Genomic DNA, 16,949 nt, shown 5'->3' on the forward strand with positions numbered 1-16,949 from the left:
CAGATTCTGCTTCTTCAGTTCTGAGGCCAGCATCCCGTGTTTGTAACAAGCTCTGGGTGAGGCTGATACTGTGAATCCTCAGACCACATGAGAATAACAAGGTCTTAGATGTTCACAAGCCATCTGTGGACGGAGGAGGCAGGGGACAGCCTGGCCCTGGCTAGGGGCACGCAGGTTGGAGACCAGCAGACCTCCAGGGACTGATGTTCAGGTGCCCTCCCCAGCCCCAGCTTTACCAGCTCTGCTTTTGTTTTTGTTTGGCTCCCCGGGTCTTAGCTGCAGCACACCGTATCCTTACTCATGGTAGGCACACTCTTAGTTGTAGTCTGTGGATCTAGTCCCCCTACCAGGGCTTTAACCCAGGCCCCCTGCATAGGGAGTGTAGAGTCTTAGCCACTGGGCCACCGGGGGAGCCCCTCACCAGCTCTGTTTTGAGTAATTGAAAAGTTTAAGGGAAACGCCAAAAGGCATGAAAAAGACAGTAGAAATCACACCACCTCTTGATTTTCCCGAACTTTCCAAACACTGTAGAGCAGGCTAAACCAGATTGTTACCCAGAAGACAGGCAGGTCGAAAACAATTTAATTCTCTCTCCATGTCTGCTGTTGGACCAGAGCTGTGAGCAGCTGATGCTAAGCGAGATTCTCCAGAGGAAACACTACAGACCACACAAGGCAGTGTGGTTTTGATGTGGTTAGTGGTGTCCCGGGGGCCTGGGAACACCCCCAAGTGCCCGCCTTCTCCCCTGCCCTGAGGAAGCTTGCCTGCCGTCATAACCGAGGGTAAGGAAGATGTGGGTGACTTCCCAGCCCCCTATTCCTGAACAAAAGGGGAAACCCACCTTCTCCAGACTGAAACGTCTCCTCCGTAAATGAAGGGACTATCCACACTGATCTTGATCTTCCTTACTTATGTGCCCAAAACAATATCTAGAAAATGGTTGTGAGATTCTATGAAAACCCATAGTTGTGAGATTCTGTGAAAACCCAGAGGAGGGGACCTCTGTCGGCCTGTATGTTACTGTGTTTCATCCATACCAGGGCATATTCTTGTCCAGTGTGTTCATCTCTGAGTGTAATTCGTTGATAGAATATATGTGTTTTGCTGCCATGTAATGACTCCTTTGAAGTGTGATGTATAAAGTTGTTCGGATTTACCCAAGTCATATTTTGCCTTTTTACTTGGTAAATCTCAGAATTTGTTCTTTACCCACAAGTTATGCCCCCGTCCTAGTTTCCAAAGTTAGAAAAAATGCACACACATTTCCTCCTTTTGAAAGATGTATTTCAAGTTTGGGAACAAAAAATGAGGCCAGAGTTACAGATGACCTAATGTTTTTTTCAAAATTGCGGGTTCAGACTGGCAACAAGAATAAATGTTATGATCTGAACTTTCACACAGGAGAAACTCAATCCTGACAACAAACATCTGTTCCCTTTTCTGTGCATTTGTGGCTCTTTAATGGGAATGTTTCTGCCACAGCTGTAGCCTCTTTAATATCCTAAATGGACTCTCTGTGGCCTTTAAAATAATTACCTCAACGTTGGAGTCATCCGACCTGAGGATTCTCTGATTAAATCCAGTATGAATTATGGAAAGCCAGTGACCCTTCCCAGGGGAAGATTCCATTGTGTTCTCTGGAAAGCCCTTTTCCAGCCTTTGGGGCCTGTGGTCAGTGTTCCAGCAGTCAGCTTGTCCCCGTGTGGGTCATTCTTAGACATAGCTCATGCCCCTGATCACTGCCTCGTTTCCATGCAGCAACTCTCCAAGTGGAGTTTCCACCAGGCTCTTTGAACATGCGTTAGTTTGTTGTTTGGTCTTTAACTTTGTTTCAGGCTAAACTTTAAAAGACATGAATGTGCATTTCGCTTTAAGGATCTAAATACACACTTGTGAAAAAAACGTTAATGGCTTTAACTTACCAAGAGATGAGCATTGGAGTTCCGTTTCAGAATAATTATTTGCGATTTCCACAGCTACGCTGATTGTTTTCCGTGGAGATAGTGACTTCCTAATGGAATAGGTAGGAAAACTGGAGAAGTGAGACCAGCCAGATAAGGAAAAGGTTTGTTTCTCTCTTAGCAGTTTCCAGATCTCGCTCCCTTAATGGACTGAGAACCGCTGCCAGAGAAACATGAGAAAAACCTCTGAGATGGCAAACCTAAATTCACCTGCACGTGCGGGCAGAGAGGCTGGGCTCAACCAGAGGGAAAATTAATAGGCAGGTGCTCAGGAAAAGAAGGCCAAAACCACACAGCGATGGAAGGCAGTCTATCTGAACAAGGAGGCTGATTTTGCAAGACTTTGCCCACAAGACAATATTTCTGAGGACACGTTTCAAACTAGATGATGGCTGAGCAGGGTCCTCCAGCAATCTTGTTTATAAAGTTTTCAGGAGTGCAGCAACAGATGAGTAAGCCCTGATGGGAAGGTTTCAGCACAATTTCCCCCATCTCAATATTTCATTCATTCATTCATTCTGTATGTATGTATATCAATTCAATGCTAATAAAAGGTTTTATCTCTAAATTTTCAAATAAAATATTACTATTTGTTTCTCACACCGTGAGAGGCAGATGCTAGGGCCCTCCCAGTGCCCAGTTTCTTTGGAGACCTCTGCTGCAGATCTTGAAATAACCACAGATACATGTTGTTGTTCAGTCGCTCAGTGTGTCCAACTCTGTGACCCCATGGACTGAAGCATGCCAGGCTTCCTTGTCCTACATCATCTCCCAGAGTATGCTCAAACTCATGCCCATTGAGGCAGTGATGCCATCCAACCATCTCATCCTCTGTCGTCCCCTTCTCCTCCTGCCTTCAATCTTTCCCAGCATCAGGACCTTTTCCAATGAGTCAGTTCTTTGCACCAGGTGGCCAAAGTATTGGAGTTTCAGCTTCAGCATCAATTTTTCAAATGAATATTCAGGACTGACCTCCTTTAGGATGGACTGGTTGGATCTCCCTGTGGTCCAAGGGGCTCTCAAGAGTCTTCTCAAGCACCACAGTTCAAAGGCATCATTTCTTTGGTGCTCAGCCTTTTTTACTGTCCAGTTCTCAGAAGCCATAGCTTTGACTATACACATAGCACAGACACATTGCGCTTGGAAAGAGAAGGAAGTAAAGAAAGAAAAGTTCAGGGGAAGGAGTGTGGGGACCACAGGAAAGGACCCTGAGCTGCATTGAGGGAAACCAGAACAAGCGCAAAGGGCAGAAGGACGTGCTCACTGGTCCCAGTTCCCACTGGGCTGTGGGGGGGAGGGGGGGGCGGGGAGTGGACCAGGCCCCGTGCTGCATGCTGGGCGTGCAGCTGAGCAAGCCGTGGTCCCAAAGGTTAAGGAATTCACATGTAAATGTTGAACTAATAATTATAGCACATTGTGAAAGTGAAAGTGTTAGTCATTCAGTCGTGTCTGACCCTGGGTAACCCCATAGACTGTAGCCCGCCAGGCTCCTCTGTCCATGGGATTCTCCAGGCCAGAATACTGGAGTGGGTTGCGATGCCCTCCTCCAGGGGATCTTCCTAACCCAGGGATCAAACCCGGGTGTCCTGCATTGCAGGCAGATTGTTTACCATCTGAGCCACTAGGGAAACCCAACAGCATATTGTAGCCCATTCTAAATAGAAACATAGGAGTTGGTTGACTTCCCCCTGCCCCCACCCTTATTTCCACATTGGTTTCAATGACAGAAACAATACCTATTTCTTGATTATTATTATATGATGTAAATGAGATAATGTGTGGAAAGCACTTAGGATGCTGCCTGGCACACAGTAGGTGTGCTGAGCACATAGTAGGTGCTCAGTTAATAGTAATTTATATTTGTGGTGCCCAGTCTAGTGGCCTGGCATATAGTAAGTGCTCAGTATATTTTTACAGTGTTACTGAACTTAGGTCTGGCTGCTCACAGCTCACAAATCAACACTTGAGAGGCAAGTGTTGGTTGAATCAAAAAACATTGCTTTTAATCAGAAAGCCAGAAATCTGGGGAGAAGGTGGACTCATGTCCCAAAACCAAATCCAAAGATCCTTCTTGGCCGTGAAAGTGTTTTTGAAAAGAAAAGGGGAAGTAATCTCAGTTAGTCACTGAGATGAGGAGTCAGGCTGATAGCCATCCCCAGCTGTGTGCAGGCTGGTAGAGCCACCTAGACAGACAGCCCCCTCCCCCAGCACCAGGAGACAAACCCACACCCCCATCCCAGCTGTTACTAGGCCGGGGCTGGGGGGCTGTGCCAGGCCAAGAGGCCCAAGAGGATGGCCCAGAGATGCCCCAGCCACACGGTGGCACCTTCGTGGAGCTCTGCTACGCACATCATCTGGGCAGCAAACTGGGCTACACACCTGTGTCTTGGGCAGGGCATTCATAGGGTACAAATGCCAAAGGAAAAAGGGAGATCACCCAGCCTGGGACTGGGAGGAACAGAGTCTTAGGGCTGCTCTTTCTGTCTTCTCTGAGCACAGGCTCCCCTCAGCCTGCACCCCACATCTCTCCCTGGCAGGACCACCCTTGCTACTGATGCTGAGCAGGCTAGCCAGCTTGTCTCACACAGAACACACTATTGCTCTGTAGGTAGAAATTCCTGGATAGATGAGAGTCAATGTTTTGTTCAGCTTCAGGGATAATTTGACCTGTCTAGATTACATTCAATTATTTCCAAATAATACTTACTGAGGTCCTGTCATGTTAAGACTGGGCTTAGAGCAGTGGGATGTGAGAGATGGATAAGTTGATCAGAGGCCAGCAAAGAAGGAAAACCTGCAGATACCACTGACACACGAGGAGGCCGTGCTAAGTCCTTGCCTTACAGAAGAGATAGAGCAAGTATGACAGATATTCCAGGGACAGATCCAGTCTTCCCAACGTCACACAGCTAATAAGTGGAAGAGCTAGAATTTGAACACTTTTTTTTTTAAATGTTTATTTTTATGTATTATGTTTCTTTGGCTATGCTGGGACTTCACTGCTACATGGGCTTTCTCTAGTTACAGTGAGCAGGGGCTACTATCTAGTTGCAATCTGAGGGCTCCTCATTGCAGTGGCTTCTCTTGTTGCAGAGCATGGGCTCTAGGGCGCTCAGGCTTCAGCAGTTGTGGTTCCTGGGCTCTAGGGCATGGGTTCAGTAGCTGTGGCATAAAGGCTTTGTTGCTCCATGGTGTGTGGGATATTCCCGGACCAGGGATGGAACCAGGGTCCCCTGCATTGGCAGGCAAATTCTTAACTACTGAGCCCCCGCAAAGGGAAGCCCCAGAGTTTGAACCTTGACTAGCTGAGCCCATAGTCTTATCCACTAACCTATCCCTGCCTCTAAGAAACAGAACAGTTTTCATTTTCACCAGCAGTTTGGGGAAGATAATACTATTGGCGATAGAAAATCTACATTGAATTGGTTTTAATAGAAATGAATCCACCTCATGACTAACCAGTGGCTTCTGGATAAGAAAATAGGCAGAGTCTGTGCTTAGGAAGCAGTTTTCTCTTTGCAATTATCAGATTATTGGGGAACAAGGGATGTTAATTGTTACAATTGAATTGTGCTAGGCAAAGTAAATGTAACCAAAAAAAGAAAATTATGCACGTACATAAATGATTATCAGTTCAGTTCAGTTGCTCAGTCGTGTCTTACTCTTTGTGACCCCATGGACTGCAGCACACCAGACCTCCCTGTCCATCACCAACTCCCGGAGTTTACTCAAACTCATGTCCATTGATTCGGTGATGCCATCCAGCCATGTCATCCTCTGTCGTCCCCTTCTCCTCCCACCTTCAATCTTTCGCAGCATCAGAGTCTTTTCCAATGAGTCAGTTCTTCACATCAGGTGGCCAAAGTATTGGAGTTTCAGCTTCAACATCAGTCCTTCCAATGAATATTCAGGACTGATTTCCTTTAGGATTGACTGGTTGGATCTCCTTGCAGTGCAAGGAACTCTCAAGAGTCTTCTCCAACACCACAGTTCAAAAGCATCAATTCTTCTGCACTCAGCTTTCTTTATAGTCCAACTCTCACATCCATACATGACTACTGGAAAAACCATGATATAAATCATGATGTAAATGATTATATCATGAGGTAAACAGTAGCATGCAGGGCAAGGGAGATACATTTTGGAACTATGGAAGTTTGAGGGTGGATGGATTGGTTCAAGAAAGCTTAAACAGTGAGCTAGGTCTTAAAAGTTGAGTAGAGGTCAAAGCTGTGTCCTCACCATTGTGTTGTTTGGCCGACCAAGCAAGCTGAGCAATGATGACAGGCCAGCCTTCACGGGCATGTCTGTTTCATCAAAATGTCCCTCCCATCTGCCTTGCACAGCCATCAGGAATCCATTTAGACATTCATTCCCAGGCTGTGGACCAACACTCTTCAAACATCCTCTTTAAATCACAACTTTGTCTGAGAGGGGTGACTCATCCCAGATTCCAAGCCATTAACATAGTGGTGTGAAGTCCTTTGGGCTTCCCAGATGGCGCTAGTGGTAAAGAACCCACCTACCAATGCAGGAGACCTAAGAGACATGGGTTCAATCCCTGGGTCAGGAAGATCCCCTGGAGGAGGGCATGGCAACCCACTCCAGTGTTCTTGCCTGGAGAATCTCATGGACAGGGAAGCCTGGCGGGCTACAGTCCATGGGGTCACAAAGAGTCAGACACGACTGAAGCAACTATGCATGCCTGTGAAGTCATTTGTCAAGCATTTTTACTGGAGATGTTTTTGAAAATCTTGTTTAGAGAAGACTTGCGCTGGAGGATAGGGCAAGGAAAAGAGATCACTGAGTGCCCGAATGAAGAGCAAACACTTACTGAGTGTTCACAGTGTGCTGTGCAGTGGTCCAAGACGTTTTTATGTACGAACTTACTTAATCATCACAGCATTAGAATGTTTCCATCTTACAGATGAGGAAATGAAGTACAGTGAAGAGACGTGATTTGCCCAAGGTCACTAAGAGCTCTGTGAGTAGGTGATCTGTCAGCAGTGGGGACTGAGCACCCAGAAGACTGCATGAGAATATCCAGGACTCAGGGGGAGGGAGAGAGATGATGAAAAGGCAGTCAGAAGTAGGAGGTCATCAATAGCAACCTCACCTCCACACATGTTCTGTGGAGGGCTAGGTGGTGGTGGTAGCTGTCTTGATGGCGGTCATGGTGTTGAGGGTAAACGTAAGGTACCTGTGTCCACTGAACATAGTACAAGTAACATGAAAAGTGAAGATGAAAGTGTTAGTCACTCAGGTGTGTCCAACTCTTTGCAACCACATGGACTGTAGCCTGCCAGGCTTCTCTGTCCATGAGATTCTCCAGGCAAGAGTACTGGAGTCGGTTGCCATGACCTACTCCAGGGGATCTTCCCAACCGAAGGATTAAACCTGAGTCTCCTGCACTGCAGGCAGACTCCTTACTGTCTGAGTCACTGGATGCTCAAAAGTAACATATTCCTTTGTTAATAGTACTGTTCTGTTTGGATACAAGGCGATACGTATGGTCAGGTACAAGATATACATTAGGTGGTTACACGTTGTGTTCACCTGAAGAGCACTTAATTACTAAATACATCCACATACATTATTTCATTTGAGTCTTAGAAAAATCCCATGAGCAATATTATGTTGCCCTTTTGCAAATGGCAAAACTGATCAGGAAGTGATCTTCCCAAGAGTAAGACCCTTCAGTCTCTCTCGGAACACTTAGGACTCCAGTCTTCCAAACTCATCCCGTCTTCCTCCACCAAGATGGACACCGGTGCAGCCCATTTGGTTTCTCATTTCAGTTATCTTCCTGGAGAAATGCAACCCGATAGGTTCTTCAAAGGGGGAAATCTAACCTTCCTGTAAAAGGGAGAGGGAGGTGGATCCTGGCAGTTTTCTTGAGACAACAGGAGGTGGTTGTATAAGGACTGGGAAAGGGCACCCTGGCCATAGGAAAGAGTCTCTGCAAAGACTCTGTGGTGGGAATGAGCTTCCCAGGTTTGACATCCACGTGTCCAAAGGACAGAGAGCTGGAGGCGGAGGCACAGGAGCAAGGCTCAGTGGGACAGGCTGATAAATGCCACAGAGCCTGCGAGCTGCAGCAAGACCTGAGCACTTCATTCCAGTATTGATGGGAAGTCACCGGAAGATTCTCAGCAGCAGGGAAATCTACCCTGATGTACATTTTTCAAAGGTCATTCTGGCTGCTGTGTGGACCATGGATTGAAGGTGGTAGAGAGTGAAAGCTGGGAGACGAATTGTGAACATCAACAAGTGACTGGGAAAGTTGAACAAGGCAATAAATATAGTGTACAAAGAACTTTCAAAGTCATCATCAAATGATGGCTATTAATAGGTCAATGGCGGCTCATCAAACTAAGCCAACCAATGAGACCGTATCAGTTAACAGTACAAAAGATATGAAGTAGCAGATGAAGTGCTTCTCTGGATTTTAGTTTCCCTGTCCATCAGGCAGTAGAACAGTGTGTACTTCTGGGATGTTCATGAAGGTAAATCAAAGTGGCTAGTTCTATACCCGGTCCGTAGTCAATGCTCAGCCAAACATGAGTCTCCTATTCCACATGACCCCACAAATAAAAGTCAGTGGATGAGTACATAGTCTGAGAATTCCACAGGGTTAAAATTTAGGGTTGGAATAAAAAATGTGAGCAGAAATAAGAGACCTTGGTGGCCTCATGCTCTACAATGATAATTCTACACACTCGCTGGGTTTGCAAAGCGTATTATGTATACATCCCCTGAATACAGAATATGGTTGGCGGTCTCAGTGCCCTGTGTTGATGGCCTTTTAATGCAAACTCAACACTCATAATTGGTGCCATGAAACCCCAGCCTGCTCAGCAGCCACTTGCTGAGCACTCTGGCATACTTCTGTTTCCCTTGTCTTAGCACTTTTCTGTGATATCAGCTTGCTTTTGTGTCCTGAAATACTTACATATTTTCATATAATTCTTTTTTCTGGATGGACACATTTATTTTCTATTATCTTTAATGAAATTTCCAGAGATAGGATGGTAAGTAGTTCTGTAGGATTCATGTTTGTTTCTTTTTAGAAAAGAACCCTTTAAGGTCAGTTCTGGGTCATTTGAGCCCTTAGAATTATGGTCATCTAACACAAATGCAATCATTCAAATTTAAATGCCCTGAGACACACAGGTCAATGTGTGTCTAGTCATTTTAGCAGCAGTTCATGTGCCCCCTCTAGTTTTTTTTTTTTCCTTTGATTCTACTTATTTATCAACTTGCCTCATAACTGCCCAATTAAATTAATTCTCTTGATGTCTAGAATATGAAATATTAAAAGCCCAATGTTAACTGAGATCCATTTAGGAGCACATGCCTCAGGAACTATAAGATATTGCCATTGCCAGAGTCTCCCTTTTAAAAATGTATTTCCACTACTGTGCACATCTGTGTCCCAGGTAATCCTCAGGACAGGTTTTTGTGTGAATGTGTATCTATATCCATTCCTGCAATCTACAAGACAACAGCCACTTAACATCTGACTTTTAATGCTTTGAGCAGTAGATTGCAAAACAATTGATGAGTATTTTAATTATAATGCAAATTTAGTCCAAGGCGTGTAAAATATTTGCCTCTGAGAAGGAAGCTGCACTTTTATCTGAAATCTGCCAGTAATTTGTTTTCTTACCTTAGATTTTCTTAACCCTGTGGACCTCAAACCCTGCTGGGTGTCTGAACCTTCTGGAGAACTTGGTAAATATCCAAATTCCCAGGCCCCATCCTATCTCAATAAGCCTGGTCTCGTTGGTTTGAGTTTAGGCGGAACCAAAGGATATGAACTAGGCATAGAAATAGCAGGAATCCTCATTACTACGCAGACATGGAAGTAACACAGTTCACAGTACCCACAGTCAGCTGAAGTGAAGGAGCCTGGAATTGTGTCTCGTCCCTCCTTGGGAATGGATTAGGAGTTATGTTTGCCCTTTTCATCTTGGGAACTAAAATCCCACATGCTGCCTGGCACAGCCAAAACATTTTGGGCTTCCCAGGTGGCGCAGTGGTAAAGAACCCGCCTGCCAGTGCAGGAGACATGAGACAGGGGTTCGATCCCCAGGTCAGAAAGATGTCCGAGGCGAGAATGGCAACCTCTCCAGTATTCTTGCCTGGAGAACCCCATGGACAGAGGGCCTGGTGGGCTACAGTCCATGGGGTCTCAAAGAGTCGGACACGACTGAGTGGCTAACACTTTCTGTTCATCTTGGAAAGGAAACCAAGAACCCTCCTTAAATAAATCCTTCTTGAGCTTTCCTGTGACCCAGCCAGGACTTCTCATCCCAGAAGTGCCCCAGCCAAAAAACCTGCCAACTGAGCAACTGAATAGCACTATCATGAGTGTAATTGCAGACCGTAATTACGAGCTTGGACATGGCTCCAATGAATGGAACTCTTTTCCCAAACCACCTCGGCTTCTTTTCTTAGGAAAATGGAAGGCAATCTTATTCCTTGTCTCAACCTCCAAATAACGTCTCTTGCTTGGAAGAAATCCCCACCTCTTGCTGGCCCAGGGGACGTGCTGAGCAAGATTTAATGGGCTGTGCTATAAAGAAGAACGTCCCCGTGGGTGAGGTCTCTTCCAGCATCTCTCATCCACACATGTTGACTAGCTCCCTTCACTGGGGAGCACTCTCTACCCAGTCAGGCTGTATTTCTTAATTTCTGTGCAGGCAAGGGAATTAATACCACATTTTAAGAATTTCTGCAAAAAAATCAAATGTTGGAGGCTCTACAAAAACACTGTGATAACTTTAACATTACTTACAAAGGAATATTGCACAATGTAATTTACTGAGGATTTAGAGTCCGTGACAGTTGAGTAGACATCCTGGAAACACACATGGGTGAGAACGCGTCTCACATCAGCAGAAACAGAATGAAACTCCTTTTGCAGAGTTAATCCTTGCATTCAGTGACTTTATATTCAGCTCATGAAAACATCAAACCCTCATGGATACTAGGTCCTTGAAAGAATTCTGCATAGCTGTGTTTCATCTGAAATGCCATACAATCTCCCAAGATCCTAATCTTTTGTTTTCTTTTCATGGGAAGTGAGAATAAATGCCCCTAACTGCACCAGTAGCTGGCACGGTGGAGTCCTGACCTCTAGGATTCACCATGCATTGAATAATGTCACCTAAACTGAGGAGAAAGACCCGGGTCTATTTCACACCCCTCACCCAGGGCCAAGCACAGATCTGATCACAGAGTGAATTTTCAGAGCTCTTCTCTGAATAAGATCAAATGTTACATCCCAAGCATTGTATGATTTTTTTTAAAGGGGATCATTTCTTACTGGCCAAGTGAGGGTATTTCAAGCTGCTGTATTTTCACTTACTGTGACAGAGAAATTGAGTGTTGGTTATTACTGCCTTGCTGTGATTCTGTTTGCAGTCTTCTCCTGTACTAGAAATGAAGTGGATAGGAGTCAGGACTTCCACGAGGTAATCCCAAGACCAGGAATGGTAAACGCAGCTTCCAAAGGGGGCTGGGAGCAGATGACACCTTTAGAGAAACCACCCTAACCAACATCTCTGAAGACATCCAGCGGCTTTACACAGGGGGCTGGTGAAAACCGAAAGCAGGTTTAACTCTTGCATTTAACAGTTTAAAATTTATCTAAAATGTCTGAAAAGCAGCTTTCAATTCCCAGTACTACGCATAGATCAGGGTGGACCCATCTCTCTGATATGGACATTTACAGTCCTTTGGTCATTTCAGCATAAAAGAAAATTCACTTATCAATTAATCTCTCCATCACTGTCTCTAATCACTTAAAAGTAGAACTCTATTTGTGTTTTTTCCTATTTTGACAGACAGAATTTCTGGAAGTATGGGTGACCAGATGGATTATGCTTTTTAATGTGAATGCATCCACAAATCATATATATTCACTTACTCTTTTTACTCTCTTCCTTATATCTGTGTTCAGTAAAGATATTCAAGGGGGTAAAATTTGCCCCCAGGGAAAGTTGGTGTGAGAGCGTTTTCATTATATTATCCAGCTGTTTCCCATTCTCTAGAGGGCAGACCTTCAAGCCCCTTGAAACTGAATAAAGAGCATCACATAGAAAGCCTTAACTGCCTGTTTCTCAGCGCGAGACGCGGGCTTTTCCTTCTGTCATCAGAGCTCTTAATTTGCCCAACTAAAGCACAGTCTGCTGACCGCATCTCCTCTCGCCTGTTCGGGAGGACATGGAAGCCACTGACACAGTTTCCCTGGGAAGACCCAGCCCCTTATGCCGGCCTGGCGGGGGTGGAAGGTGCCAAGGAGCCCGAGTTGTAACGGTCCTGTAGCCACGTGGCGTGTCCCTCTCAGGGAACAGGGTGCCCCTCAGGTCAGCCGGTGATAACACCCAAGTCACACAAGGCCGCATCCTGGACGCTGTATGTCCCGAGGATCTGAAAAGTGGCCGCGGCCAGCCCTGACCCTCGAGACCTCACATGGTCATCTAAGCAGTGTCATAAACTGGTGCCCACTTGCTCCCGAGCCAGTGCCATCGGGAGCGGGGCTGGCGAGAGGGCGGCCCTTCGGTGGAGGAGCCGACGTCCTTTCTAGGCACTAAAAATCGGGAGAAATGCGTCGACTCCTCCGCAGGCAGCCCTGCGCCGGGGGCTCCGTGCCCGAGGCCGGCTCCCCGTGCGTCTTACCGCCGCCGTCGGGTGGAAGGGTCCGGGCACGCGGCCAGCCCCCGCGGGCCCGGGGAGCGCTTGCCTTCCAGACCAATTCCTCTCGGCCCCGTCTTGACAGTGCCAACAGCCCCATCATGTCGTGTCTTTCAACCCTCCAGAAAATGGCCTTCCAGCCTGGGACAAGCCGAAGCCTTGTCCAGACGGCGAGCCGGAGTGGAAGCTCGTGGGAATGTCTGAAGGCTGCCTGCATCGGAAGAGCCACCCAGAGCGGCGCGGGCCCCTGAAACATGAGCAGTCGCCCCTCATCCAGGCCACCTGGACGAGCTCCATATTCCATCTGGACCACGACGACGTGAGCGATCAGAGCGCGCCCAGCGCCCAGACCTTCCAGACGGAGGAGAAGAAATGCAAAGGTAACCAGATGTTTGTGAGACCCGGGATGGCCACAGTAGTGACTCAGTGCTCGGCGCCCCCCGAGCCCAGGTATGGTGTCCGTGGGGTTCCCCGGCAGCTCGCTTCCAAAGTGCATTTACCCCCAGACCTTCTGGGAAGCATAAAAGAAGTGGGTTTCCGAGGAGAGCAGTTCATTTCAGCTTCCTGTTGGGGCTACTTGGGGGAGAAGACATTTTTCTTTCCCTAATGAGCAGGAGGGTTGTTAGTTTTGGCTTCAGTTCTGTTTTTGAAGCTGAGTAGAAACAGACGCTGCTAGCATTACATAACTACTTGCTTTGAAGTGTGTGTGTGTGTGTGTGTGTGCGTGTGTGTGTGTGCGTGTGTGTGTGTGTACATGACTTTTCCCAGTTGTGCCAGGAGCTAATAGGATCTCCAAATCTACCTTTAACCTAAATAGACAGTTCACGCTCAAAAGAGAGGTTTGAAGTTGTTTTCTTTGACTCATTAAGCCCTGTGTCATCAACCTGAAAGGCGAGATTATGGTGTTAGGGGGTTGTCACCTCATAAAAAAATGTTAAACTGGCCTAAGTTTCTGATTGCATTAGATTTAACTGGTCTTCACCTCAGGTCGCCTCCGCCCTGACAGATGTCTTTGTGTTGATCGCTTTATGGTCTTAGGGCTTCCCAAAATCTTTGCTTCTTAAATCAGTTTGTGTCTTTAAATGTCCAAGTTCATGTGACCCTCCACCCTTTTTCCATTTAGCATTTTTTAAAAATAAAGTCTTTTTCCATGTTCTTTGAGGGCTTTGATTCATGATTGTTTTTATGTGAAAGTATGTTGATTTACAATATTGTGTTAGCGTGATAAAATTTTAAACGGTGTGTTTGAAAATCTGCCAATCACATATCAAGATATATTAATGAAAGTTTGTAAAGAGCCCTATATATGAGCCATATAGGACCTTTGCAAACTGTTCTAAATTGAACATAAACACGTGATTCTGTTATCCTTCTCAAAAAACTGCTGGTCCTGTAACTTTTCTGAAAACTTGAAAAGCTCCTTGGAAGCACCAGTTGACCTTGGAAGCTGGGTGTGCAGATTGTCTCAAATGAAAACAGGATTATCTAAACAAATAATAAAATAGTGGTATGAGCTCTCATTTGAATGCAGTCAAAACCATCCATGTTCTCTTGGGGAGGATCTGTGTTTGAACTGTCTCTCATCTTTATTACTTAGGAGACTGAGAAATGAGCAAAGTAAGTTTTTCCAGAGGAGTCGGGATATAGAACAGGTGTGTCTGTGTGTGTGTGTGCACATTTGTTTGAAATACAATCGAGAGTTAATCTTAAAATCTGTAACCACATCGTAGTTTCAAATTTTAGGAGCTGGCATCAAAAACACATCAGTCCTTGGTTTACAGGGAACTGTAATGTCCTCATGATCTAAGGACCCACAAACTGAATTTGACTTATTCCTGATTGGTACCCATATTCATTCACTCACTCATGGGTCCGTCTCCGTCGTTTGTGAGAAATCTTGGCCTTGCATATGTAGAGTTTTTGACAACTGTACACCTTCCAGTTTATTGGTAAACCTTGAAAGCAAAAGGAAAGAGTTTCTATTTGGTTTCCAAGACCCTAAGGCCTGTAAATACAGCGATTAAGGTCGCGGATTTTTGAGTCTACCGTATTTGGGCTAGAATCTCACCCTTTCCACTAGCCATCCTTGAACAAAGCTATGTGATTGCTGACAGAATTGAATTAGATAACGTGTCGCTATTTAAGCACAGCACCCCTCATCGTGGTCTCTGAACGTCAGCGTCATCCTTGCTGTGATCACTCTTACTGGCTCGGCATCATTACATCACACAGATCCCCTGGGCCGCGCTCTGGTGAGGGAGGGAGGAGGCCAGGACATTTGGGTGCAGCGTGGGGCGTGAAGTTTCCAGGAGGTTAGACTTCACCATCCGTTTTGCATTCATTCAGCTCTCTTTTGCTGCAAGGCAGAGCATTGTTTCATAGGAGAACGTAATTAAACTCTTGAATGAAAGCCCTTCCTCCAGATTCTAGTTGTAAAAGGAACACAGCAAAGGTAGATGCTGCTGTGGTTTCCAGAGCAACCGCCAGGGTCCTCGCTGGCGTGGACACGGGCAGTGCCTGGGTTCAGCGTGGGGAGTCGGGGGATGCCTACGCGGTCATGGCCGAAACCTTGTAACTTCACGCCTTCCCAGTGGACACCCGTGTTTGCTGAGGCGGCAGAGAGGCGGGGAAGCATCTAGATTAGATGCTTTTCTTTCCGGAGTTGGGTCCTCTCTGGTACTTGCCAGCTGCCTCTTCACAGGCACTGTGGAAGAGCTGTCTTACCCAGGCTGGGCACTCATCTCCTGGCTCTGTCTAGCCTGCAGGCGCGCTCGATATTGCTTTCCTGGGCTGCCATTCCATGTATCCCATCTGTGTTTATTAACTGGCTACTAAGTGCAGGACAGTGTCCTTCACAGCCATGAAGAAAAAATAGCAGCAGAGTCAAAAATCCATCCAAGTTCCCCCATTTCCAGGACCCCAAGTGGAACTGGGGAGAACCAACTAACCCTTTGGCCACCTGATGTGACGAGCCGACTCACTGGAAAAGACCTGATGCTGGGAAAGATTGAAGACAGGAGGAGAAGGGGAAGACAGAGGATGAGATGGTTGGATGGCATCACCGACTCAGTGGACATGAGTTTGAGCAAACTCTGGGAGATGGTGTAGAACAGGGAGGCCTGGCGTGCTGCAGTCCATGGGGCTGCAAAGAGTCAGACACAACTGAGCAACTGAACAACAATAACAACTAAGCCTTAAAGGATACAAAGTCAAGGGTCTGCAATGGAGAAGCCCAAAGAACAAATAGACTGCTTGAAGTTGTGCTAAAACTCATCTCCCAAATCAGTGATCTAGCCACTCTAGACCAAGGCGCCTATGAGTGTGGTTCATGGTTGGATTGTTGTTTAGTTGCTAAATGGTGTCCAACTCTTTCTGACCCCAGGGACTGCCCATAAGGCTCCTCTGTCCATGGCATTTCCCGGCAAAAATACTGGAGTGGATTGCCATTTCTTTCTCCAGGGGATCTTTCAACCCAGGGATGGAACTCATGTTTCCTACAGGCTAATTCTTTACCTCTGAGCCGCTGAGGGAGCCCTTGTGGTTGGGGACCCTGCTGCAAACTCTTACTTCCTACCTGTCTCTGTTGATGCAAGTACAGAAACAGAGAGGAAGCTTTACAGACTGTCATTACCGAAAAGCACTGCCACTGGCATTCAAAGGCATGCCCAGTGGATCCCTCTCACTGACCGGTGTAGACTCTAGTTGGATGTTCTCAAAATCACCAGTCAGTCACGCGGTGCAGAGCCCATGTAAAAGTCTGCTGCAGCAGAACCAAGGATTGGGCCGTCCCGGACTGGCTGTTTTGTAAATTGTTTGAGATTTACTGATACATGCTTTGTAGCGTTCTTCATGTTTTTCTTTAGGCTTATTTTTGGTAGGTACCAAATGTCTTCTTTCTCGGGTTGATCGCAGTACAATTTTTATTTCAGTCTAGGCGTATGCGTGCTCCTATGTGTTACAGTCATTCTAAGGAAACTAACTGGTAACATGTTTAAATAAAAAGAGCGCCCTGGAGCCCTGACATTCTGCTACAGATCCCACAGTTGAAATCTGCTGTAGTGCCGGAGGCTCTTTCCACCCAGAAGCCAGCGATCCGATTCCGTCCCGCGAGCCACGCTCCACCTCCGCGTAGTTTTTGCGACAACGTGAACTGATTACTCAGCCGTGAGGACGGCCCGACTCGCGCCCACCTCCTCCCCTCCCAGAGTCTGAGATGGTGCAGCATCTGGACCTTCTTAGACATGCAGAATCTCAGGCCCCAGAAAACTGAACTGGACGTTCTGGAAA

General features: G+C 46.4%; 1 protein-coding gene across 7 annotated transcripts in view; it reads left to right on the forward strand.

The window, feature by feature from the left end:
• Positions 1-16,949, forward strand: part of THRB (thyroid hormone receptor beta) — a 415,968-nt gene that overhangs the window by 323,091 nt on the left and 75,928 nt on the right. For all 7 annotated transcript variants that reach the window (XM_043893781.1, XM_043893780.1, XM_043893784.1 and 4 more), the window contains exon 4: positions 12,788-13,042. In XM_043893781.1, the coding sequence (XP_043749716.1) occupies positions 12,788-13,042 (255 nt within the window). The remainder of the gene's footprint in view (positions 1-12,787; positions 13,043-16,949) is intronic.

Source organism: Cervus elaphus, chromosome 32 (assembly GCF_910594005.1).
Source record: "Cervus elaphus chromosome 32, mCerEla1.1, whole genome shotgun sequence".
In the NCBI taxonomy this organism is placed as follows: domain Eukaryota; kingdom Metazoa; phylum Chordata; class Mammalia; order Artiodactyla; family Cervidae; genus Cervus; species Cervus elaphus.